The 24,515-nt window shown below is 40.1% G+C and overlaps 1 protein-coding gene across 19 annotated transcripts in view; it reads left to right on the plus strand.

Moving 5' to 3' along the window:
* Nucleotides 1-24,515, plus strand: part of ARHGAP12 (Rho GTPase activating protein 12) — a 119,824-nt gene that overhangs the window by 57,288 nt on the left and 38,021 nt on the right. For 10 of the 19 annotated variants that reach the window (XM_067030513.1, XM_067030514.1, XM_067030517.1 and 7 more), the window contains 3 exons: nucleotides 13,203-13,466; nucleotides 19,741-19,881; nucleotides 20,959-21,039. In XM_067030513.1, coding sequence (XP_066886614.1) covers nucleotides 13,203-13,466; nucleotides 19,741-19,881; nucleotides 20,959-21,039 — 486 coding nt within the window. The remainder of the gene's footprint in view (nucleotides 1-13,202; nucleotides 13,467-19,740; nucleotides 19,882-20,958; nucleotides 21,040-24,515) is intronic. The other 9 variants (XM_067030523.1, XM_067030520.1, XM_067030532.1 and 6 more) reach the window with 2 other exon arrangements.

The raw sequence follows: 24,515 nt of genomic DNA on the forward strand, positions 1-24,515 counted from the left end.
TTAGGACTGTTTGGAATCATTTGAGTCTGTGAATCTGTTTTTCAACTGTAAATTTTATGAAATCTGTATACAGATCAAGTATTTTTGATGAAAGTTTAGGATCTGAATTGAGATATGCTATGAAATACACGCTGGATTTTGAGGCCTTAGTCCAGAAAAAAAAATATCTCAATAATTTTGATATTCATTATACAGTAAAATGCTAATATTTTGAATATTGGGTTGAATGAATATACTATTAGAATTCATTTCACCTCTTCATTTTTACCTTGTTAATGTGGCCACTGGAAAATATTAAATCGCCTGGCTCACGTGTTAGTGCTGCTCTAGAGGCGCGGGAAACCTATGAGTTCTGCCCTTGAGGGGTGGGTAGAGTGGCATCTCAAAGACAAAGGGACCTTGGAACCAACTCGTTATGGTTTATATGTGGTTCACGGGTTGGGGGTTGGGGATAGTATATTGTAGATAGAGGGGTAATGATTGGAAGGTGTAAAAAGGGAAAATAGCATGACATTAATAGAATTGTGAGTAACATGGGGGTTTTGGACAAAGAATGTAAACACAGTCGCAATAAAACGCAGAAAAGATTGTTTGGGACTGAAGTTTTTAGGAGCCTTCAATTCTCTGCTGTGATATTCGAACTTCGAGAGTCAGTGAAATATTCATTGATGTTTTTGAAGTGGGTGTAACGAGATCAGATTTGTTTTTGGAGACTGACTCTTGGGCCTGGAGGGTCAGTTCGACGAGGTGAAGAAATGGGACTTGCCCTCCTCGCTTATTCACCACCTCGATTGAGGTGGTTGTCTTGGGTTAGGAGAGGAAGGAATTCAAGACACAGGAGGGGGAAGAGTTAGTAGAAGCTCTTTGAGGTAAAGAGAAGAGACACAGGGTGACTTTGAGATCTGCCCCTGAGGAGCTCGTGATGCCGTTGTTTGAACTGGTGAGGTTACTAGGATAGTGAGTTATGGACAGAGGTTGAAGCCGAGGAGGTGATGAGTCTGAGTGTCTGGAGGGTCCACGTCAGGAAGTCGTTCACAGCACATCTGCTGTTCAGGCGAGGGGGAGACAGAGAGAGTTTGAGGTCTTTGAAGCAGTGGCGTCAGTTAAGATTTCCCAGGGAGACTGTAAACACAGGAATAGGAGATTAACTTTACTGCGTGGATTTCATGATAGCCTCTTGAGTGCTCTAAAGGTAGTTCTCCTGTAAGAACGTCCCGAGTGTTTACGTCCCGAGTGTTTACCGTGCGCGAGTGCTGTGCTTGGCGCCAAAGATGAAGCGAGAAACCAGGCAGACGTTTCTGTCTGAAAGGCGATCAAGCTCCAGAGGGAGGGGCCGGCAGTCCACGTGGGATGACACTGCAGTGTCGTAAGTTCCGCAACAAGCTACAGGGTAGTTAGGCCCAGGAAGGACCCATGTGAGGACAACAGAAGCTGACACTGGAGAGGTGTGGGCTTGATCTCCAAGGGGAAGTTTGTCACTTGTCCCTTTTTGGCAGATCTTCTACGTATGATACACCTCCCAGCTGTACGCACCCGCCCCCCCACGACTGTGTATGTGTTGGGCCCCAGGACCCTGGGCTCTTCACTGTGGTGTCTGTCAGCTGCCATCTCCCCACCCTGTAGGTCCAGAGTCTTGAACCGCAGAGATTTCTGTTGATGGCGTGGCCCGCTTGCTCAGTTGGCAGCGGTTACTGCAGGTTTGGTGGCACAGGATTGACTCCAGTGTTTGTGTGGTTCCCAGAAACGAGCATCCGTCAGGCCTCCGCGCTTTCCGGCCTGGGACCTGCCTTGGTTATGTCTGTCGGGGAGGAGGCATAAGTGACGGGCCTGTGATGACGTGAAGGGCTCCTTCAGGTTGCTGGCCGCGGTCCACGGGGCAGGGGGAGGACAGAAGCCGGGTGGGATGGGAGCCTTTGGTAGCTGAATGTATGACAGCAAAGCCCCGGAGGAGTTCGCAGCCTTGGGCTGCAATAACTAGAAAACCAGTAAGAAAAAGAATTAATTCACCATGACAATAATATCTGTGAAAGCTTTTCACAGCACTGAATTCACTGAGCTACCAGTTATGTTTCATTATTGAAAGACTGCATTTCATTTCCGTGTGTTATGTCAGCTGAAACACCTAAGACCGTGAGTGTTCTTGGAGGGTCCTCACCACTTCCCGGCGTCCCTGGCTTCTGCCCGCTTTCCTTAAAGATGCAGTTAAATCTGCCGGGAGCCTTTTCCCGACCACCCCATCCCACCCTCTTCTCTCTGTGCAGTGCTGCTTCTCTGTGTAACTCTCAGCTCCTGCCCCTGGAGTGCTCTTCTACCTGTCTCTTCCTCTTTGCCAGGCTGCTGGCCCTGAGGGACAGGGACTATCTTATGTTCATCTCCCACCTGGCTCATAATTAGTTCTTAAATGATGGTTAAATAAGTGAGTTGCAGAAAATATCAGAATACTGTACAGAGCTTAAAATCTCAGTGCAGCCATGCTTTAAGATATGAACACTTCAACTTGCAAGTGTTTGTATTTAAAAATTATTAAACAGGGCTTCCCTGGTGGCGCAGTGGTTGAGAATCCGCCTGCCGATGCAGGAGACACGGGTTCGTGCCCTGGTCCGGGAAGATCCCACATGCCGCGGAGCAACTAAGCCCGTGAGCTATGGCCGCTGAGCCTGTGCGTCCGGAGCCTGTGCCCCGCAACGGGAGAGGCCACAGCAGTGAGAGGCCCGCATACCGCAAAAAAAAAAAAAAAAAAAAAAAAATTATTAAACAGAGGGTAATAGATTTCCCTCCTTCCCCTAAAATTTGACTTTAAGGGAGAATATTGTCTTTTGGAAATTTGCATTTTCCAGTGTAAAGTTGATGTGCAGGGCTTCCCTGATGGTGCAGTGGTTAGGAATCCACCTGCCAATGCAGGGGACACGGTTTTGAGCCCTGGTCCAGGAAGATGCCACATGCCACGGAGCAACTAAGCCCGTGCGCCACAACTACTGAGCCTGCGCTCTAGAGCCCGCGAGCCACAAGTACTGAGTCCTTATGCCACAACTACTGAGCCCACGCACCTAGAGCCCGTGCTCTGCAACAAGAGAAGCCACCGCAGTGAGAAGCCCACGCACCACAATGAAGAGTAGCCCCCCGCTCGCCACAACTAGAGAGAAGCCCGCATGCAGCAATGAAGACCCAACGCAGCCTAAAATAAAGAAATTTTTAAAATAAATAAATAAATAAATAAAGTTGATGTGCAATTTTCAGTTGTGAAACTGAAACAAATTTCAGTCCTATTTTAACTGAATATTGGCTTGTTGACCATATTTTTTCTTTTTGTCCTCATTCTGTTAACTGACCCAATGTTATTATAATTAGCAATTATGGTAAAGCAGAGTTTAAGGAGGTAAATTACCAAAGGCACATAAATGCCGTTTTTCCACATGAATTAAAATAGAGTTTAAAATGTAATTAGAATTCCATTTTGGAGTTTGATACTTTGGTATATGTTTTTTTCCTCATAAATCTAAATCTAAAGCTATGATTATAGGCTGCAGGGACTGATTATTCTGTAATATAAATTACTGATTATTCAGTAATAGAGATATAATTTGGCATTTATGGTAAGGTAGATATAATACTTAAGTATTAGTACAGAGTAGCATATGCTAATTAAGAAACAAGAAGTGTAGCTAATATGTATTCTCCTGTTCTCTGAAGTTTATTTTAGAAACAGTGACTGAATGTCAAAAGTGAAGAGGGCCAAATCTCAGTATTTTTGGTATTAAAGTAAGAATTCAGGTACAATCGAAGTTTAAAGTTACCTTCTTTATATATGGCTCCCCAGTTTTTCCTTTCTGTGGATAGTGGGAAGACTATTTTCGTCTGTGTATAGATAGAAGTGGAACAGGCCAGGTCTTTTTTAAAATATTAAATTGGGTCATGTGCAGAGGTACTGGTTCCAGTTCAGTTGTTAATTAATGACAGATATGACCCATAAAATTAACTTTGTTTCTGTGTTCTCCTTTTAAAGATTTTTTTTTTGGTATGAAAAATCCACTCATTTTTGTTGGAGACAGTTCATGAACAAGGCTGTTTGTTCAGTTTAAGTGTGTGATAAAGTCTTATAAATATTTGAGAACTAATTTTTATTTGATTCATATATTGGAAGTACTTCTTGTTGCTTATTCTTTTAAGACTTCTTCCTTTGATTTATCTGCAGAGTAAGAAGCTGGTGGTGTGGACTTAAGAATTGTCTTTAAGTTTTTTATGTTTTTTGTAATACAAGTATATTGGTCCAGGGGCCTGGTTTGCCCTAAGTCCATTCAGAAAGATTGAGTATCTTCTGAATAATAGTATACATAAAAATCACATAGGGTACTTGAAAATACAGATTCTTGACTCTCACCCCCATTACTCTCCACCCCCAGTAACAAGACTTTTAATCAGCACCCCTAGATGAGTCTGTTATAGATGATCCATTGACCATCCCTTAAGAAACACTAGTTTGTGTAGTGTTAATACTATTGCTGTCAATTTACGAGTCTAGTAGACTAGACCAATGCCCCAGATTCTTGTCCTAATCAAACTCTACGGGTAATAATTCTCATTGTGATGAAATTGGGTAATAAAGCACATAGAAAAAAATATAATTACATTATGCAGAGAAGACTGATTTTGTTTTTTTGGCCATGCCGAGTGGCTTTGGGGATCTTAGTTCCCCGACCAGGGATTGAACCCGAGCTCTCAGCAGTGAAAACGCCAAGTCCTAACCCCTGGACCACCAGGGAATTCCCGAGAAAACTGATTTAAAAATTTTAAAATTTTAATTTAAAATTTTCTTCTTCCAGTTTTAATGAGATATAATTGCCATACAGCACTGTGTAAGTTTAAGGTGTGCATTGTAATGATTTGGTTTACATACATCATGAGGTGATTATCTCAGTAGGTTTAGTGAGCATCGATCTTCTCATATAGATACCAAATTTAAAAATAGAAAACATTTTCTTTTGGGGATGGGAACTCTTAGGATTGACTTTCTTACCAACTTTCATATATAACAGACAGCAGTATTAACTATATTTATCACGCTGTACATTGCACTCCTCGTACTTCTTTATCATAGATGCCTCTTGATCACCGTCATCCAATTTCCCCCATGGCAGCCACAAATCTGATCTCTTTTTCATTGAGTTTGTTTGTTTGTTTTTGAAGTATAATTGACCTACAGCACTATGTTAGGTCCTGTTACACAACATAGTGACTCAATATTTCTATTTTCTCTTCCCTTGTGTGACTTCATGACTATCTTTATTGCTGTGTTTGGATAGCTTTTTCTTTTTTGTGTGTACCTATTATAGCTTTTCAGTTTGTGGTTACCACGAGGTTTCTTATCTATCTATCTATACCTATCTATGATTATTTTAAGTTGCTGATCTCTTCAGTTCCAACGCATTTTAACAACCCTGCATTTTTACTCCCCTCCCCGCCAGGTTTACTGTTTTTGCCATCATATTTTACACCTTTTCGTTTTTTGCATCAATTACTTACTGTGGATAAGATGATTTTACTACTTTTGTCTTTTAACCTTCCTACTAGCTTTACATATGGTTGATTTACTACCTTTACTGTGTATTTGCCTTTACCTTTCATAATCTTCGTGTTTCTAGTTGTGGCCTTTTTCGCTTAGAGAAGTCCCTTTAACATTTCTTGTAAAGCTGGTTTGGTGGTGCTGAACTCTTAGCTTTTGCTTGTCTATGAAACTTTTGATCTCTCCATTAGATCTGAGTGAAAACCTTGCCAGGTACTCATAATGTTTTAGCTTGTTTTTCTTCATACTTTAAAATTTTAAGTTAGAAGTTAGATGCACTTTTAAATTTTGCTTTTCTCATTAACCTCATAATTTTTTTTTATCATGTTAACAAACCATTAACATTTCATTGCTTTTATAGTATTGCCTTATATATTAGATCATTATTTACTTAACCATTCTTTTGTTGGATGTTTATATTGTTTCTGATTTCTTTCTGATAAATAACATTGGAATGAACATGTTTGTGGGAAAATGTTTTTCAATGTATACAATTTTTTTCTCCCCTTTCCCCTAAAAATATTTTTAAAAGCTTTTGAAACATACTGTCAAACTGTTTTCCAAAAGGGTTCATCTAGTTAAAGTTACCAGCAGTAAACTAGAGTTAACATTGATCTTCACCAGCATTGTGTTCATTTACAAAACCCATAGTTTTGGTTCACTAGACAAAATGGTATATAATTATGTAACCATCCTTTGTTGTGGTTAATACATGTTTTGTGTGTATGTAAAAATAAGTTTGATATTTTATACTAAGTATTTTTTCCACCAAGAGTTTAAGTTTTCAGGAGTTCTTGAGGAAACTTGTTAGTGATCAATCAGTGGTCATTCCCTTGAATTTTTCTCAATGGTTTGAGCAGTTGATAATAAATAGGGACAGTGTCTTTTTGCCAGAGATCAGAATATTAAAAATACTGAGTCCTTTTCTGTTCTCTTTCTGCACATTTTGGAAATTGAAGGTTTAAGCTGATCTTAAGTTTGGAGTTGATTTATTAAGAAAACAAACTTCTTATTTCTATTAGAAGCTGTTTGTAACAGCAAATGAGCAACATTTCAAATGAACATCTGTCCAAAAGTTTAGTGGTAAGTAAGAGCGTGAAATATTAAAGTTTTACCATTCATCCACCATCAGTAAACCTCTTCTTTTTAACAAAATTAATTAATTAATTTTTGGCTGTGTTGGGTCTTCATTGCTACACGTGGGCTTTCTCTAGTTGAGGCGAGCGGGGGCTACTCTTCGTTGCGGTGCGCGGGCTTCTCATTGCGGTGGCTTCTCTTGTTGCGGAGCACGGGCTCAAGGCGTGCGGGCTCAGTAGTTGTGGCTCATGGGCTCTAGAGCGCGTGTGGCTCGTGGGCTTAGCTGCTCCGTGGCATGTGGGATCTTCCCGGACCAGGGCTCGAACCAATGTCCCCTGCATTGGCAGGCGGATTCTTAACCACCGTGCCACCAGGGAAGCCCCCTCATGTCTTCTTAACTCCTGAATCTAGTGGTGGTTTCACGGCCCTCGTATTGAAATCTTCAGAGTGAAACAAGTTCCCCTTCTTTTGAAATTTTCCTTCTCCTTGACTTTTAAATGCCATCTTTTCCTGTCAGGCTGTCTCCTTCTGACTTTCTGTTTCCTTTACTGGACCCTCTTACTTTGCTTAGTACCTTAATTATGTTAATTGCGTCAGTAGTTGTAATAAAACCCCCAGGGGTCGCCACGGCAGAGCCCAGGCTAACTTCACGCATGTTTCCTCACTCCGCCTCTTAATGCAGCTGTGCCCCGCTCCCCAGGGCCCGTTCCCCCCTCCCTCTGTGTGCTCTCCTAAGGTCTGGCCCCACCGGTATGCTGATGGCCTTTGTGTTGTTAGCACTCGTTCTATACTGAGCTCCCAATCTGGGTACCTGACAGTCTCAGCATTTCCACCTGGCCTTGCTTGAAAAGGAGTTCCAACCTGCTACAATCTTACATGGAACTCCTCTGTGTTCCTCTCTTTATCCTGTTCTTCATCTTGACGTTATTTAACCCATGGTTAAACACACACACGCCAAAAAACATGCTTCACATAAACAGACATACAATCTGCATGCTAATACAACTTTCTAATTGTTTCTTGCATCTGGCCCTGCTTCTCTATTCCTACTCTTCTTGTCCTGTCGCCTCTCTCATCTTCTGTCTGTGCCGACCTCCCAACTGACCGCTGCCTCTAACTGTGTTCATCTGAAATCTGCAGTATTTCAAGATTTTGACTCAGAATGTACTTCCTGTCTTAACTTCTCCAGTTATTCCCTAAATGCTGTTGGGTAACGTCTGCTCTTGAACATGATACACAAACTTGCCTTGTTCTGGCATTTGCTTCTCTTTACATCTTTCTCGTGCCTCTCCTCTCACCTGCCCTCTGAGTCAGCATCCTTCCCTGAATGCACTGTGCTTTCTTTTCAGACGTTTGTTCTTCTGCCTCCTGTGTCCCCTGCCTTGACCTGGCTAATACTTATGTATTCATTTCTGAGGCTTATTCCCTTGGTTCCAAGTCTCTTCGATTTTGCTCCTACACTGTCCCATGTGTAGCTCTAGCATGAGGTCTCTTATGCATTTAAATGACCTTTGTTTCACATTCTTTTACTACGTTATGAAGTTCTAGAAGACAAGACTAACTTTTTAATCATATTCGTAACCTTAGCACCGCTGAGTGTTTGATGCTTAGTCCACTTTTAGTCCTGTCCTAAATGGTGACGCAGTTGTCCATCCTTGTTCCCAAACTAGAAATGTGGATGATTTCCTAGTTTCCTCTCTTTATCACATGTAACCATTTCCAAGTCCTTCAGTTTTGCTTTTACTTGGGTATATATGTTTTCATTCTTTTGTTCACTTGTTTGTTCATTCAACAAATTTCCTTCAGTGCAACTGTATGCAAGGCTGTGAACTAACTATACTGTGTCCAAACATTGCATTGAATTTGTAGAATTTATAGATTAATTTTTTGAGAAGGAACACATTTACAAAATTAAGGAACAGCAGTTTATCTAGAAATATTCCTAATTTTTTTAAAGCTTATTTTGTTAAAAGCTTTTTGTTAAGCTTATTAATAACTGTGGGGGTTTTTTTGGTTTTTTTTTTTTTTTTTTTGGCGGTACGCGGGCCTCTCACCGCTGTGGCCTCTCCCGTTGCGGAGCACAGGCTCTGAACGCGCAGGCTCAGCGGCCACGGCTCACGGGCCCAGCCGCTCCGCGGCATGTGGGATCTTCCTGGACCAGGGCACGAACCCGCGTCCCCTGAATCGGCAGGCGGACTCTCAACCACTGCGCCACCAGGGAAGCCCATTAACTGTGTTTTAACAGTTCTTAGTGTAAATGAGATTTTAAAAATTCTGTTACAGTTTCTAACTTGTCATTGCTCATGTGTCGGAAACTGATTAAATGGTCTTTTTATCTGGCTAACTTATTAAACTTCTTAGTAGTTTTCATGGACTTAGGTTTTCAAATATTCATTATGTCAGTGACAAATATCAGGGTTGTTTTCCTACTGTGTATTTATGAGTTAACTCATTTTTCATGTCTCAGTACATTTCATATCTTAGTATCGTACATTTGTTGAATAAAAGCCGTGATACTTGGCATGCTGGGATTTTTCTTTTTTTTGGCTGCACTGCGTGGCTTGTGGGATCTTAGTTCCCTGACCAGGGATTGAACCCAGGCCCTGGCAGTGAAAGCACCAAGTTCTAATCACTGGACTGCCAGGGAACTCCCCTTGGAATTATTCTTGACTTTAATGAGAATGCTTCTATCAGTGTCTTGCTGAGTATGATGTTTATTTTGAATAATAATTTAAAAAATCAAATTAAGGAGGCATCACCTGTTCCTCACTTGCTAAAGAGATTTATCCTGATTCCATGTTGAATTTTATCTGTAAGTTTGTTGGTGTCTGTGGAGATGATCAAGTTAATCTGTTAATGTAAAGAATTACAGTAAGAGATTTGCAGAAGACAGACTCCCTTAATATTTCTGTTTTTTCCTGATTTATTTAATGCATGCTAGATTTGAGTGCTAATGTTTTATTTAGTATATTTTCATTTATATTTATAAGTGAGATTGGTTTGTACTTTCATTTAATTCTCTGCTTTTGTTTTAGAATTATGCTAGCCTTATAAACTTTGTTAAGGCATTTCAGTTTTTTTAAATGGGGAAAACTGTTTAAATTTGAATTGTTTAGACAACAGGAATTAGTTATTCCTTAAAGCTGTAGTACAATGTGTCTCTAACATTGTTTAGAAAGTTGCTGTTTCTTGGCGTCTTTATTTCCCCAAGTCTAGTGAAATATCAGGAGCAAAGAACTTTAACACTTGTTGAATTTTCTAGATAAGGTCCTAGGAAATGATTTACTATATAGAATTGCTTGTTATATTAACAGAGTTGGTTTTAGTCAGAGAAGCACTGTTATCCAGCTAAGTCATCAGGATATGGAATTAGTCTGGAAGAGAAACACATGGAAATCTGTCTTCATGGATAGATTTTCTTCATAGAAAAATGTCTAAATTCAAAGCTAACATTTATAGGAAAATGGTCTAATTTGTATCACTGAGTACCATATTTGCATAATTACCATGTTTAAAAAGACCAAAGGTAACCATTTTATAAATGTATTCAGGTCTCGGGTTAGTTTTACTATTTTCTTTCATTTTAATTTTTCTATTTTTGGCTGTGTTGGGTCTTTGTTGCTGCGCGCGGGCTTCCTCTAGTTGCGGTGAGCGGGGGCTACTCTTTGTTGTGGTGCATGGGCTTCTTATTGCAGTGGCTTCTCTTGTTGTGGAGCATGGGCTCTAGGCCTATGGGCTTCAGTAGTTGTGGCACGGAGGCTCAGTAGTTGTGGCTCGCGGGCTCTAGAGTACAGGCTCAGTAGTTGTGGCGCACGGGCTTAGTTGCTCCGCAGCATGTGGGATCTTTCTGGATCTTTCGTGTCCCCTGCATTGGCAGGCAGATTCTTAACCACTGCATCACCAGGGAAGTCCCTACTCTTTTCTTTTGTAAAACTTATTCTGTGATTTAGATTCATTATAATTAATTTATAGGCAAATAATATTTTAGAAGTTAAAGTACTTTAATTTCAATAAAACTGATTCAGTGTATCCATCCACATTTCCCTTTTATAAAATTTTTATTAGAGTATAGTTGATTTACAGCGTTGTGTTAGTTTCTGCTGTACAGCAAAATGAATCAGTTATACATATATATATACACCCTTTAATTTTAGATTCTTTTCCCATATAGGTCATTACAGAGTATCGAGTAGAGTTCCCTATGCTATGCAGTAGGTTCTTATTAGTTATCTATTTTATGTCTAGTAGTGTGTATATGTCAATCCCAGTCTCTCAGTTTATCCCTCCCTCCCCCTTCCCCCTTGGTAACCAAAAGTTTGCTTTCTTCATCTTTGACTCCATTTCTGTTTTGTAAATAAGTTTATTTGTACCATTTTTTTAGATTCCACATATAAGCAATATCATATGATATTTGTCTTTCTCTGACTTACTTCACTCAGTATGGCAATCTCTAGGTCCATCCATGTCACTGCAGGTGGCATTATTTCATTCTTTTTCATGGCTGAGTGATATTCCATTGTGTATATGCACCACATGTTCTTTATCCATTCATATGTCAATAGACCTTTAGGTTGTTTCCATGTCCTGGCTATTGTGAATAGTGCTGCTGTGAACATAGAGGTGCATGTATCTTTTTGAATTATAGTTTTGTCTGGGTGTATGTGCAGGAGTGGGATTGCCGGGTCATAAGGCAGCTCTATTTTTAGCTTTTTAAGGAACCTCCATACTGTTCTCCATAGTGGCTGAACCAGTTGACATTCCCACCAACAGTGCAGGAGGGTTCCCTTTTCTCCACGCGCTCTCCAGCATTTATTGTTTGTAGATTTTTTGATGATGGCCCACATTTCCCTTTTTTAATTCCGTGTTTTCAAGTGTTCATAAAACTATGGGTATATCATAGAAGTAATTGAACATCCGAATAATTCTAGGACTGATATGGCCAAGGTTCTCCACCAGGGGCAGTTTGTCCCCGTGAGACGTTTGGCAGTGTCTGGGGACTCTAACTGTCACAGTGAGAGGAAGCCACTGTCATCTAGTGGGTGGCGGCTGGCGATGCCTGTGAACACTCTGCAATGCCCAGGACAGCCTCCCACAAAAAGAAAGATCTCTTCCCAAATGCTAGTGGCGCTGAGGTTGAGAGACCCTCTTGTGAAAGGAAAGATGTGTACACAGATACACACACACAGTATGAAAAAGGCATTCTCGGTCGTGCACTTCTTCTTTCAGCAATTATAATTCTAACTTAATATGGTTTACAATGTCCTTATGCAAAGCGTACGCAGAGTATTCTGCTCTCCACTGACATCTAGTGAGACATTTAAAAATAAAAAGTAAAAACTGAAGGTTGACACTGAATAAGCATGTAAATCAGAGTTACTACTAATTGTTTTTCCAGTCTCAGGAAATTCACAAATAAGTAGACTAGGAAGAGAGGAAAGATTTGTTTATGGCTGCTGAGAATTTATAGCTGAGAAGTAATATGTGGTAGATTCTTACCTGAAGTGTTGTATCTCCTTTGTCTTTTACTTATATTCTTGATTTAATATTAGAGCTTAGGATATGAAATCTTTCTTTTGATAGTTTTCTGAATAAATGCTGAGTTACCTATATGTAAGACTTTTTATATTTTAAAAATTGCCTAAAATCATAGAATTTTAGAGCCAATGGGGACCTAGGTGGTTTAATCCAGTTTCTTCACTTACAGAGATTAAAAAGTTCAGTTTCAGAGAGATGAAGTGATCGTTTTTGTTGTCTTACAACTTGTTAGGCCAGATCTTGAACTGGAACCCATAGCTCCTGACTTCTAGTCGAGTATTCTTTCAGGGTGAGGGGAAGTAATTAAGCACACTTAAAAAAAAAATTATTTATTTATTTATTTTTGGCTGCGTTGGGTCTTTGTTGCTGTGCGCGGGCTTTCTCTAGTTGCGGCGAGCGGGGACTACTCTTCGTTGCGGTGCATGGGCTTCTCATTGCAGTGGCTTCTCTTGTTGCAGAGCACGGGCTCTAGGCGCATGGGCTTCAGTAGTTGTGGCGCTCAGGCTCGGTAGTTGTGTCTTACGGCTCTAGAGTGCAGGCTCGGTAGTTGTGGCTCGCGGGCTCGGTAGTTGTGGCTCGCGGGCTCAGTAGTTGTGGCTCGTGGGCTCAGTAGTTGTGGCTTATGGGCTCAGTAGTTGTGGCTCACGGGCTCAGTAATTGTGACTTGCAGGCTCAGTAGTTGTGGCTCATGGGCTCTAGGGCGCAGGCTCAGTAGTTGTGGTGCACGGGCTTAGTTGCTCTGTGGCACGTGGGCTCTTCCTGGACCAGGGCTTGAACCCATGTCCCCTGCATTGACAGATTCTCAACCACTGTGCCACCAGGGAAGCCCAAGCACACTTTGGATTCTCTTTAAAGCTTATGCTTTTTTCAAACTATGTATATTAAAACTGTTAAATTCTTATTTCCTTAAAAAGAATATATACACCTGTATATATATTTTAAAATGAATTAGTATTTATGTTTATAAATCTCATGTTTAATTTATAAGCGTTATGTCAGTTTAAACATGGATATTTCACATTTTTCACAGGCAACAACACCTCCAAATCAAGGGCGGCCAGATTCTCCCGTCTACGCTAACCTGCAAGAACTGAAAATATCCCAGTCGGCTCTTCCCCCGATCCCTGGAAGCCCAGCAATTCAGATTAATGGAGAATGGGAAACTCATAAAGATAGTTCAGGGCGTTGTTATTACTATAACAGAGGAACACAGGAAAGAACTTGGAAACCCCCTCGTTGGACTCGAGATACAAACATAAGCAAAGGAGATTCCCAGAGTCCAGGAGATCAAGAGGTATGAGGAGTTAGGGGGTCAACCAGTGAGTTACCAAGCTTTTTCTCTTTTTGTTCCTCAAAGAAGTGGATAGGTTTGCTTCTAACCCTTGAAATCTAAGATACTAAATCTTTTCTCCACGTTTTATTATATTACTGCTTGTTGCTTCCTAATCTCTAACCAGTGGACAGCGGCTAGCCTTGGAGCGTGCTGACTAGTTCCAGAATTAACTGGGTTCACGTTGCCTAGGGCAGTAGTTTCCCTCAGGCGCAGGAAGATACTAATTCAATCCTTGTTATTGCCCAGGGAGTGACATCTTTTAGAAAAAGGAGAGAAAATGTGTGATATGATTTAGCCAAACAAATAAAAACAAAGTTATTTAATTGACACTTTTCTTTATGGTTTGGTGGGGCTAGCAAGATACTTGTCAGTTTTTGTTAGAGATACAAGATCACTTTTTATTTCTATGTAGGGGAAATAAGTATAGTTCCTTTGCTGCGAACAAAGGACCACCCTCTAAGACTGACAATTCACTCTATATTGTTATGGTCTCTAACACGTGTCCATACTGTCTCCCCACCTGCCTTGGTTTCACCTCCCTCCCACCTCTCAGAGGGTGGTGCAGTGAATTGGCCAGCGGTGTTTTGAGAAACACTCATCTCCGAGGCCTGGAGAGAGTCCTTGGGACTGTTCAGGTGTGCAGGAGAAGCTTGGGTAGGGTGGATAGAATGGAGTTAAATCCTGCTGTTTGGTAGACGGCGGCCCCCGCACCTGCACAGGATACCTGCTCTTAGAGACAGCGGCTGGCTTGTACAGTAAGAACAGAACTCCAGTTAGGTAGGAGCTGGAGAAATCAGGTAACACATCCTGTATCTAGCAGAATCTGAAAGCTTTTTATAGTTAATGACCCCTCATCTTACTCTGTCTTTCAGTTGGATATTTATAGCTTTGCTTTGGTGGTAACTTTTACTTTCAGTATTCAGGAATGAGGTGGAGGATAGTGAGAAATTGTTCATGTGTTACTATGGTAAGAAAATGTTAGGAAAGTTTTTTGAATTTGTGTGTCTGGAAAGATTTGCAAATAACTTGTCCTGTATATCAGTAATAAAGTAAAATCTTATAATTTGGAAGAATTAGGATAAGGGATAAATTGTAGAATAGTTTAAAGAAATTTGAAGTATATATACATGGGAACTTTAACAACCCGTCTTAGCTTTCTATTTCAGTGACTAGATGAGCGTGATCAGTGTGTCAGAGTCTGAGCTCGCACCACTCACTCTCTGCAGGTATTGTGTAAAATAGGTATTTCCAGAGTGGCTGGAGCATATCTTCCAGTAACTTCTTGAGAAAGGTTGTGCATGGGAGGTAACGTTGAGACTTTGTGTGTGAAAAGGTCTGTATTCTTCCCTGTTACTCGATAGTTGGCCTGAGTGAAGAATTCTAGGTTGGAAAGCGTTTTTTGTCACAGTTACGAGGCATTTTGAAATTGGCCTCACGGCGATCTCGGTCAGCTGCGTGTGGGGCGTCTCCCGTGTCGGAGCCTTTCGGTCCTCCCTTTAAGGTTGACCTGTCTCTGCAGAAGTCTTAACGCCTGGGCAGTAAGGGCCGCCTGGGTCTTGGCCCCCGGCGTTGAGTTTGCACGTAGTTCCTTCGTCTCCCCTCTTTCTGTTTGGTGCCCGCGTCCCAGTCGTGCCTCTTGTCTTCCAACTCCGAATCCCTCCTCCGAGGGAGTAAAACCCTACGCTTGGGCTGGAGCGAGGGAGGGGTGCACACCTAGTGGCCAGGCGTGAGGAAGGGGAGTCCGGCGATTTCAGCCCTCAGCTCAGTGCCCTCGGTTCCGGGAGTACCTAATACTGTCAGTTCCTGGGCCATTTGAAGATCTTGCTCTGCAGACCTGTTGGATTTCATCTTCCCTCCCGCCACCCATCCCCACCACCAGTTTAGATTCTGCTTTTTTTGCGGATAATTTAGGTGTTTGCTCATCTGCCCGTCAGCCTCCAGAGTTTTGTGGCTGTTGTGTCTCCTTGTGTCCTCCCTGTTCTTGACGGTTTGGGTCTTTTAGGCTTCTTTCGGTACTTGTATTTTAGTAGGCTTTAAGAGGGAGCAGGTGCTCGCCCGCTCACCCTAACTCAGAAGCTGCTTATTTCGGTGGTTGCCCTAGAACAGCGGTTCTCACGTGGGCCAGTGTTGTCTCCGGGGGGACCTAGGCATGTCTGGGGATATTTGGGGTTGTCACAACTCAGCGAGGGCTACTGGCTCCTCGTGGGTAGAGGCCAGAGAAGCTGTTGAGCGTCCTGTGATTCACAAGACAGCTCCCACCGCGAGGAACAATCTGGCCCTAACTGTCCACGGTGCTGCTGATGAGAAATGCCGCCTTAGAAGTTGTAACTGGCGTATTTATCAAAGTCTGCGGTTAATCAGCATCTTCTTGCTTCTTGAAACCATACAAGAACTATACGTGCAGTGGTGCTATTGTTCTTTATTTTATTTCTATTTTTTAGCTCCCTTACTACTTGTTCTACATGGTGACTTTTTTTTTTTTTTTTTTTTTTTTTTTTTTTTTTTTTTTGCGGTACGCGGGCCATTCACTGTTGTGGCCTCTCCCGTTGCATAGCACTGGGGCACGAACCCGCGTCCCCTGCATCGGCAGGCGGACTCCCAACCACTGCGCCACCAGGGAAGCCCTACATGGTGATTCTTAAAATTTATCTGCCTGCCGATGCGGGGGACACGGGTTCGTGCTCCGGTCCGGGAGGATCCCATGTGCCGCGGAGCGGCTGGGCCCGTGAGCCGTGGCCGCTGAGCCTGCGCGTCCGGACCCTGTGCTCCGCAACGGGAGAGGCCACAACAGTGAGAGGCCCGCGTACCACAAAAAAAATAAAAATAAAAATAAATAAAATAAAATTTATCCTCATATGTACCACTTTCTTTTTTCACATTTCTTAGGCAAATTAGATTATCTTGGAAAACTTTATACTGTCTTAAGTACCTACTTTGAAATTTCCTTAGTGAGCCTCTGTTAGTGATAGAATCTTAGTTTTCATTTGCCTGGAAATTTATTTTTCATCCTTATTTTTGAAGAATATCTTTACCTGGTGCACAGTTCTAAGCTGATTGCTTTTTTCCCCCCCCTTGTTCGTTGAAGACTTTATTCTCATGGTTTCTGGCTTCTGTTGTTGATGTGGAAGAGTCAACTTGTAGGTCTCTTCTTGCGGTGGCTTTGAGGATCTCGTGTCTGTACTTTCACTGTGATGTGACTAGGTGAAGTTATCTTTTTTATTTCTTTCCGGGGTTTTGTTGGGAATCCCTAATTTGAGGCGTTCCATCTTTGATTAGTTCTGGAAGAACTTTTAGGCATTGTCTTTATACAGCTCCTGTCCCATTTTCTCTTTCCTGTTGTTTTGGGACTTTGATTAGATGAACGATTGATCTGCTTACGCCGTTTATCATGTCTCTTGATTTCCCTTATACTTTAACATTTTATTGCTGTGTCTCTCTCTGCTTGTTCCCGGTCATTTCCAAGTCAAGCTCCTGTTTGCTGTTTTTCTCTTCATCAGGTATGTTTGTTTGATATTAAACCAACCCTTGAATTTAAAAAATGTGTTATTTTAAATTGGTGAGCTTCTCCATCTTAATTACTTTGAGAAGTTTGAAACATACAAAAAAAGTAGAAAGAATAGTATAGTGAGCTGCCAGGTACCCTTCATCTGGATTTACAAGTTGTTAATACTTTACCACGTTTGCCTTATTACTTTCTCCCTCCTTTTACCCTTCTAACTCTGCAGTAATTTTTTTTCCTGAATCATTTGGATCAGACAATATAATATTTTATTCTCTAAGTATAAGGACTTTTTCCAGCAAAATCTGTGTGTGTGTGTGAAAAATACATTATCACACCCAAGAAATTTAATATCGGTATATTATTTAATACAAAGGTAATGTTTGTGTTTCTCACTTGTCAACTCATATAGTTTTTTCCTGCAGTGAAGGATCCAGTGAAGGATCATATATTGCATTTATTTGTCATATCTTTCTTAAGTCTTATTTTCTACTTTATTTTTGATAATTTCAGTATATAGTCTTTAAGAGTCTGAATATGCTGTTTTTCTGCTGACTCTCACTCATGGTGTTTGTTTTATATCAGGTGTGTGTGTGGTTTTTTTATTTGTTATTTTGTGGGGTTTTTTGCGGTATGCGGGCCTCTCACCGTTGTGGCCGCTCCCGTTGCGGAGCACAGGCTCCGGACGCGCAGGCTCAGCGGCCATGGCTCACGGGCCCAGCCGCTCCGTGGCATGTGGGATCTTCCTGGACCGGGTCATGATGTGTGTGTATTTTAATGTGAGACTATAGTTGTTGGAAATTCATATATAGCAAGTTTAATGCTAGGGTTGAAAATTTGTTCCTTCAGAGAGGATTTGCTTTTGTTTCTGTCAGGTGCCTGGGGAAACTAGTATGCTGTGAACATTTGAAACTAAATTTTCAGTTTGCGTTTTCACAGCCCACCTAGGTAGTAGTAATTTTGGATTGCATAAAGAGTGGCTTGTTGCGTTCTCCCCCAGTTTCCCCTGTTTAGTCCTGTGATCTTCCTAGCATGGAATAAAGGGCCAAGATTTGTTTCTGGTTCACCGCATAAACTGCAGGCATAATTCTTTGGGGTCCCCTTTCTTTCTTGTGGGACTCACTGCCTTAGGTTGTTCCAAGTCCTGTTCCCCAGCACTTCTGCATGGCCTTGAAAACTATGTTCTAGTTCAGGATTTGGCAAATGTCTTCAAGGAGAAAGCTGCCTTTTTATTCTACTTACCTTTCTGGATTCTTCTTCTTCTTTTTTAAAAATAAATTTTATTTATTTATTTGGCTACGTTGGGTCTTCGTTGCCGCACGCGGGCTTTCTCTAGTTGTGGAGAGCAGGGGCTGCTCTTCTTTGTGGTGTGTGGGCTTCTCATTGTGGTGGCTTTTCTTGTTGCGGAGCACAGGCTCTAGGCACACGGCCTTCAGTAGTCATGGCTCGCGGGCTCTGGAGCGCAGGCCCAGTAGTTGTGGCGCACGGGCTCAGTTGTTCCGTGGCATGTGGGATCTTCCCGAACCAGGGATCGAATCCGTGTCCCCAGCATTGGCAGGCGAATTCTTAACCACTGCACCACCAGGGAAGCCCTCCTTCTTTTTTTTTTTGATGGTTGAATAATATTTTCCTGTACAGATTGCCTTCTTTTATTCTGTTTCTAAAAGATTTTATTGTACCTCTCCTATATGAGCTTACATTTTAAGCGGTCTCAATTAAATTAATATAAATCCTGATTTTTGAGTTAGGTTTTTCATTTTTTAAAAAACATTACTGTTACAAAACATATATAGCTCACTCTACGCAAGGCTTCTGTTAAGTTGTCTGTCAGTATTTGTGAACATATTACTAACATTAGGATGTTTACGTATGTTACTTCTACAGCATTGAGAATCTACACATCTTAGTGTTTCAGACCAAATTATGGTAGAAAATCCAGTCTGACTGAGTAGATTTAATTGTAGAAGATATTTTACCTGAACGTGACCCTGGAAGGGTCATTTGCACATTAGATTTAGCCTAGTAAATATCACATACTGAATTTCTTAATCTTTCTGTATTGTGTTTGTATTTTCTCAATATTATTTTTTCTTCTTTCAAAGTGTAGTTTTGAATAGTTTTAAGAAGCATTTGGTTGAGTGAGTTAGGAAAACTTGACAATAAATTAGAACATAAAATATAGTGTTACAAAGCTAGTGTCTTTTCTCCCCCAATCTCCATCCCACACGCTTTAAAAAAATAGTTCAAGATATATTGAGCACTTTTTGTGGGGCATTTGGCTAGGAACTTGCAATAAATAGGTGAGAAGTTTCAAGAATCTCAGTCTAATGACGTGCCCTCACCTCCTGCTTTGCTTACGCATAGATATGTGTGTACACACACACACGCACCCCTGTCATTTCTTAACCTGATTTCCGTTCAAAAGCAGCATTAAATAGAAGGTAGCATTTTATCTCTCAGTCTGAAAACATTGTTCTCAATTTCATTATAGTAAATTTTTCTAGGCTTGCATTAATGCGATAAAATAACTTACTAATTTCACCTTACCACTTACAGTGTACCATTAAAAAGACTAAACAATTTGTCTTGAAAACTAAATATTTAAATATATTCAAGATATATTAGTATGTATAGCCAAATAAAGTCAATTGCTTAGATTTCCAACTGCTGCATATATATATATATATATGTATATGTTCAAAGAAGAAAAATCCTTATGTTTCTGACTATTTATAGCTTCTTTCATCAGAAGAAAACTACCACAGCATTTGTTACAGACAGTCAGATAGTCAGTGTGGTTCTCCTCCAAGGGGTTGGTCAGAAGAGTTGGATGAACGAGGGCATACCTTGTATACCAGTGACTGTACTAATGAAAAGGTACTTTCTTTTTCTCTCATCTAGTTTTCTTGGCAGATTCCTCTCATAAAATCATTGCGTACTGAAGCTTTAGTAGTATTTTTAAAACTCATGAAAATATTTTCTTATCATTCCGTAATCATGTCAACTGACAATATGAAAACTCAGTGTAAGTACTTATTCATGGTTTTAAACTGCTTCCAGTTACAGTAATGTTTGTGGTGTCAACCTGTTTAAGACAGACCCTTTGAAGAGTAGACCCGTTGAGTGTCAGTCTGCTTACACTTCTTCAGTAAACATACTTCTTTGTGTTTTTCTTGGGGAATAGTTTTTTGGGAATAGTTTTCTCAACATGCTGTTATGACATACCACCTCACTTCCTACATTCCTTTTTCTTTTATACCAAGTTACATAAAACAAAAACCATGAATCTAGTATTTTATGATTAATTAACTAGTTTGAGAATGCATGTTGAAATTTTATATGTTTATCATCAGAGAAGGTAATGGGTTGTTGGGCTAGTTTAAAGAATAAGACCCTTGGGAATAAATGGAGATATGCTTTTTTTTAAAAAAATTAATTAGTTATTTTTGGCTACATTGGGTCTTCGTTGCTGCACGTGGGCTTTCTCTAGTTGTGGTGAGCGGAGACTACTCTGTGTTGCGGTGCGCAGGCTTCTCATTGCAGTTTCTTTTGTTGCAGAGCCCGGGCTCTAGGCGTGCGGGCTTCAGTAGTTGTGACACATGGGCTCAGTAGTTGTGGCACGTGGGCTCTAGAGCGCAGACTCAGTAAGTTGTGGTGTGCAGGCTTAGTTGCTCCACAGCATGTGGGATCTTCCTGGACCAGGGCTTGAACCCATGTACCCTGCATTGGCAGGTGGACTCCTAACCACTGCACCACCAGGGAAGTCCCTAGTTTACTTATTTTTACCAAACTTAAAATGCAAGTCTTTTAGTATACGTTTCTTATATTTCTTTTGCAATGGTCTTGAGCAAGTAGAATAAAATTCATAAGAATGTCATCTAATATCTCTGGCTCTATACGCTTAAACTCAATTTTATGTACATTTACAATATAACACCTGTTTTGTCTTTATAGTGGCTCAAGCATGTTGACGATCAAGGCAGACAGTATTACTACAGTGCAGATGGATCTCGGTCAGAGTGGGAGTTGCCAAAGGTAATAAACATTAACACCATTAACACTGGATTTCTGTTTAGTAATAGTAGATAAAATAATATCTGAAAAGGTTACAGCAGATTCACTTTTAAATTTTTATTCAACTTCTAAAAAGAAGCAAGACTAGTTTTTTCAGAATTCATCGAGAATCCTTTGGCTAAATTTTTCTAAGATGTGCGTTATCTTATAGCTATATAACACTGATAATCCCTATTTAAAAATTCTTTTGGTTTAACCTGAAATCAGTTTTTCATTGTTCCTGGATACAGTGTCCCATTCAGTGCCAATAATATCAGTAGTTCCCTTGAATATATTGCGTTTTCTATGTGAAATTGGTCTTATATTTATTTTTTTAAAGAAAGAAAAGCAACTCAGTATTCAAGTTTATTCTTGTATGTAGATGTGTGTTGTAATTGAGTCAGTCGTTAGCTGCTTGTAGCAATGAGATCTGGGGTCTCACTGGCTCTCTCTCTTTAGATAAGTGCACCAGGGCTGAGTTTATCTAAAGCAGTAGGTTTCATAGTGGTCATATACTTATCACTACTAGTATTCAGATAATTTTAAGTGAAATCTGAGCAAACATTTAAATTTTAATTGGTACATTATTTTAATGTTTTAGAAGACAAGTGTAAGTAGCAGACATATTTATAGTGTCAATTACCAGATAGACTTTAGTTTTCTTTGTCCTGGAGTAAGTCAGTTTAAAGAAAAATATTATTAGTATAAATATACAAGGATATAGAAAAAAATATCATTGAAATATAAAGTGCAGTGGATAGTGTAAACTATAGACAGAGGGACAGGAAGGTAACGAATATTAAAGCATAGTTAGGAGAAATGGAAGATGGGTGGGAAGTTTCCTATATTCATATATCAGGAATTCTAGAAGAAGAAAATGGAGGAAATGGTAGAGAAATAGTATTGGAAAATATAATTTCTGGGAATTTTCTAAAACTAAAGGAAGGCATGCATTTTTAACTGGAAAATATGCCCTCAGTACAGACCAGAAGAGAGAAAAATAAATACATGTGTTGACAGATTTTACTGGATCTATGGAAGTTCAGTAGAGGAGACAATCTTCAAAGCCATCGAAGGGTAGACAACCAGATTACCTGTGGTGTCAGATTGCAGCATTGGACCCATTCCTTGCCCACTCCTGTATCATTGCTGTCTGCTGTGTACCTTTGTAGTGGCCTCCCGCTGTGGATGGGGCGTATTGTCCTGCTGTTACCATCATGACTGAATCCAGTCTAGTCATGTGACTTGCTTCCACTGGTGGGACATGAGCAAATGTGTCACAAACATGGTATTGAAATGGGCTTGTGCGCCAGGGCTTGCTCTTCTGCTTCTGCCACTGCCATGAGAGGAATGCAGCAGGCTAGCCTCCTGGACCCAGAAGGAGTAAATACATTTTAAGAAAATGAACAGAGCCTCAGAGATCTGTGGGAAAACACAGAAGCTCTAACATTCATTTCATCAGAATTCCAGAAGAAGTGGAGAAAGAGTGTGAGGCTGAAAAATATATGCAGAAACAATGTTTGAAAACACCCAACTGTGGCAAAAGACAAATCCACAAATTCAAGAAGCTGAATAAACACTAAATAGGATTAACTCAAAGAAATCCACATCCAGATGCATTGTAATCAAATTTCTGAAAATTAAAGACTTCCCTTTTTCCTCCTCCAAAAAAAAAAAAATCTTGAAAGCAGCTCAGTGAAACAACACAGTACCTGTAGGGTAATAATGATTTGAATGGCAGTGGATGTCTTATCGGAAACCATGAAGCCAGAAGGAAGTGGTGTAACATTTTACAAATGCTGAAAGAAAACCCCATCAACCCGTATTTGTACATCTAGCAAAAATATCCTTCAGGAATGAAGGTGAAAAGAAGACATTTTCAGATGAAAGTAAACTAAGAGATATATTACTAGCAGTCTTGTTCTCAAAGAATTGCTATAGGAAGTCCTTAAAACAGAAGAGAAATGATAAATGAAGATAACTTGGAACATTTAAGAATGAAGAAAGTACAATGGGAAGGGTGAATATCTGAGGAGAGTTTTGTCCTGAGTTTTAAAAATATGTTTGACCTTTGAAACAAAAATTACAACATTTCTGAAGAAGTACTCATTGTAGGCAGAGATGATATTTAAAACAACTCTATCATAAAGAGGGGAGAGTAGTGTGATGTAATTTTTGGTAAGGTTTCCACATTTCACTTGAAATAGTAAAATGCTGATATTGGTAGACTGTAAGAAATTAAGTATGTACATTGTAATCCCTAGAGCAAGCACTAAAACACTGCAACAAGAGATAGACTCAATAAACCATAGGTAAGTTAAACTATAATAGTAAAAACTCCTCAGGGTAGTCCACAGGAAGGCAGGAAAGGAGAAATAAGAATGATAAACAGAACAGAAAACAAATAAAATAGACTTAAATCCTAACGTGTAAATAATTACATTAAGTGTAAATGGTTTAAACACAGCTGTTAAAAGATTCTCAGAAATGACAAAAAACCATGACCTAACTATCTGTTTCTACAAAAAGATCACTTCACATGTAATGATATATTACATCATGCTAAAGGTTATTTATCATATAATCAACAGTAAATCTCATACTTCATGGTACGATTACAGAAGCTTTGCCAGTAGAGTTAGGACCTAGACTATAACTTTCCCATCAGTGTTTCTATTCAACAATAAAATAAGAAAAAAAAATGAGTTGAAAGATTCAGTTGTTCTTTAGATTATTAGAAAATCAGGAGATTCGGCAAACTGAAGAGTGACGATATTAAAATCAACCTAAAAACTACCCATGTCTCTAATAAAAAGTCAATTTGAAAATGTGATAGGAATAAAGATCTTTTTTACATTAGAAGCAGCAGCAACACTAAGAAGAGTCGTAACTAAGAATACGCCTGTAGAAGGTTTGTAAGGTCTTAATGAAGAAAATTTCAGAGCAGAATTGAGGGACGTAAAAGTTGACCTGAAATGGTGCAATACACCATTATGACCTTGGGTTGGGACACTTAATTTTATAAATGTCCCCATTGATCTGTAAATTCACTGTATTTCCATTTCCTGTCACTGTCTCTACCTTCTTTTTTTTTTTTTCCTTGAACTGATGCTAAATTTTATTTGCAAACAATGGTCTATGAAGAACCAAAATGTTCCTGAGTAGGGAGAATCTGGGGGCAGGGATGGGGTTCCTGCTGTAGTGATTAAGTTGTAGGCACATGTGTAGAGAAATAGACCAGCAGAACAGAATAGGAATCTCAGGTGTGGCATCACAAATAAACAGATAAAACATGGGTTGTGCAATAAATGTTGGGAAGATTATTGGTTATTCACATGAAGAAATAAACATAGATCTTGACTTCACACCTAGTAATTAATTCCAGGTAGATGACAGTTGTCAACGTAATAAGCAAAACTTTAATGGCTAAAGAATGATAATGTCAAAGAATATCTTTG

The sequence above is a fragment of the Kogia breviceps genome, chromosome 3, assembly GCF_026419965.1.
Source record: "Kogia breviceps isolate mKogBre1 chromosome 3, mKogBre1 haplotype 1, whole genome shotgun sequence".
NCBI classification, from domain to species: Eukaryota; Metazoa; Chordata; class Mammalia; order Artiodactyla; family Physeteridae; genus Kogia; species Kogia breviceps.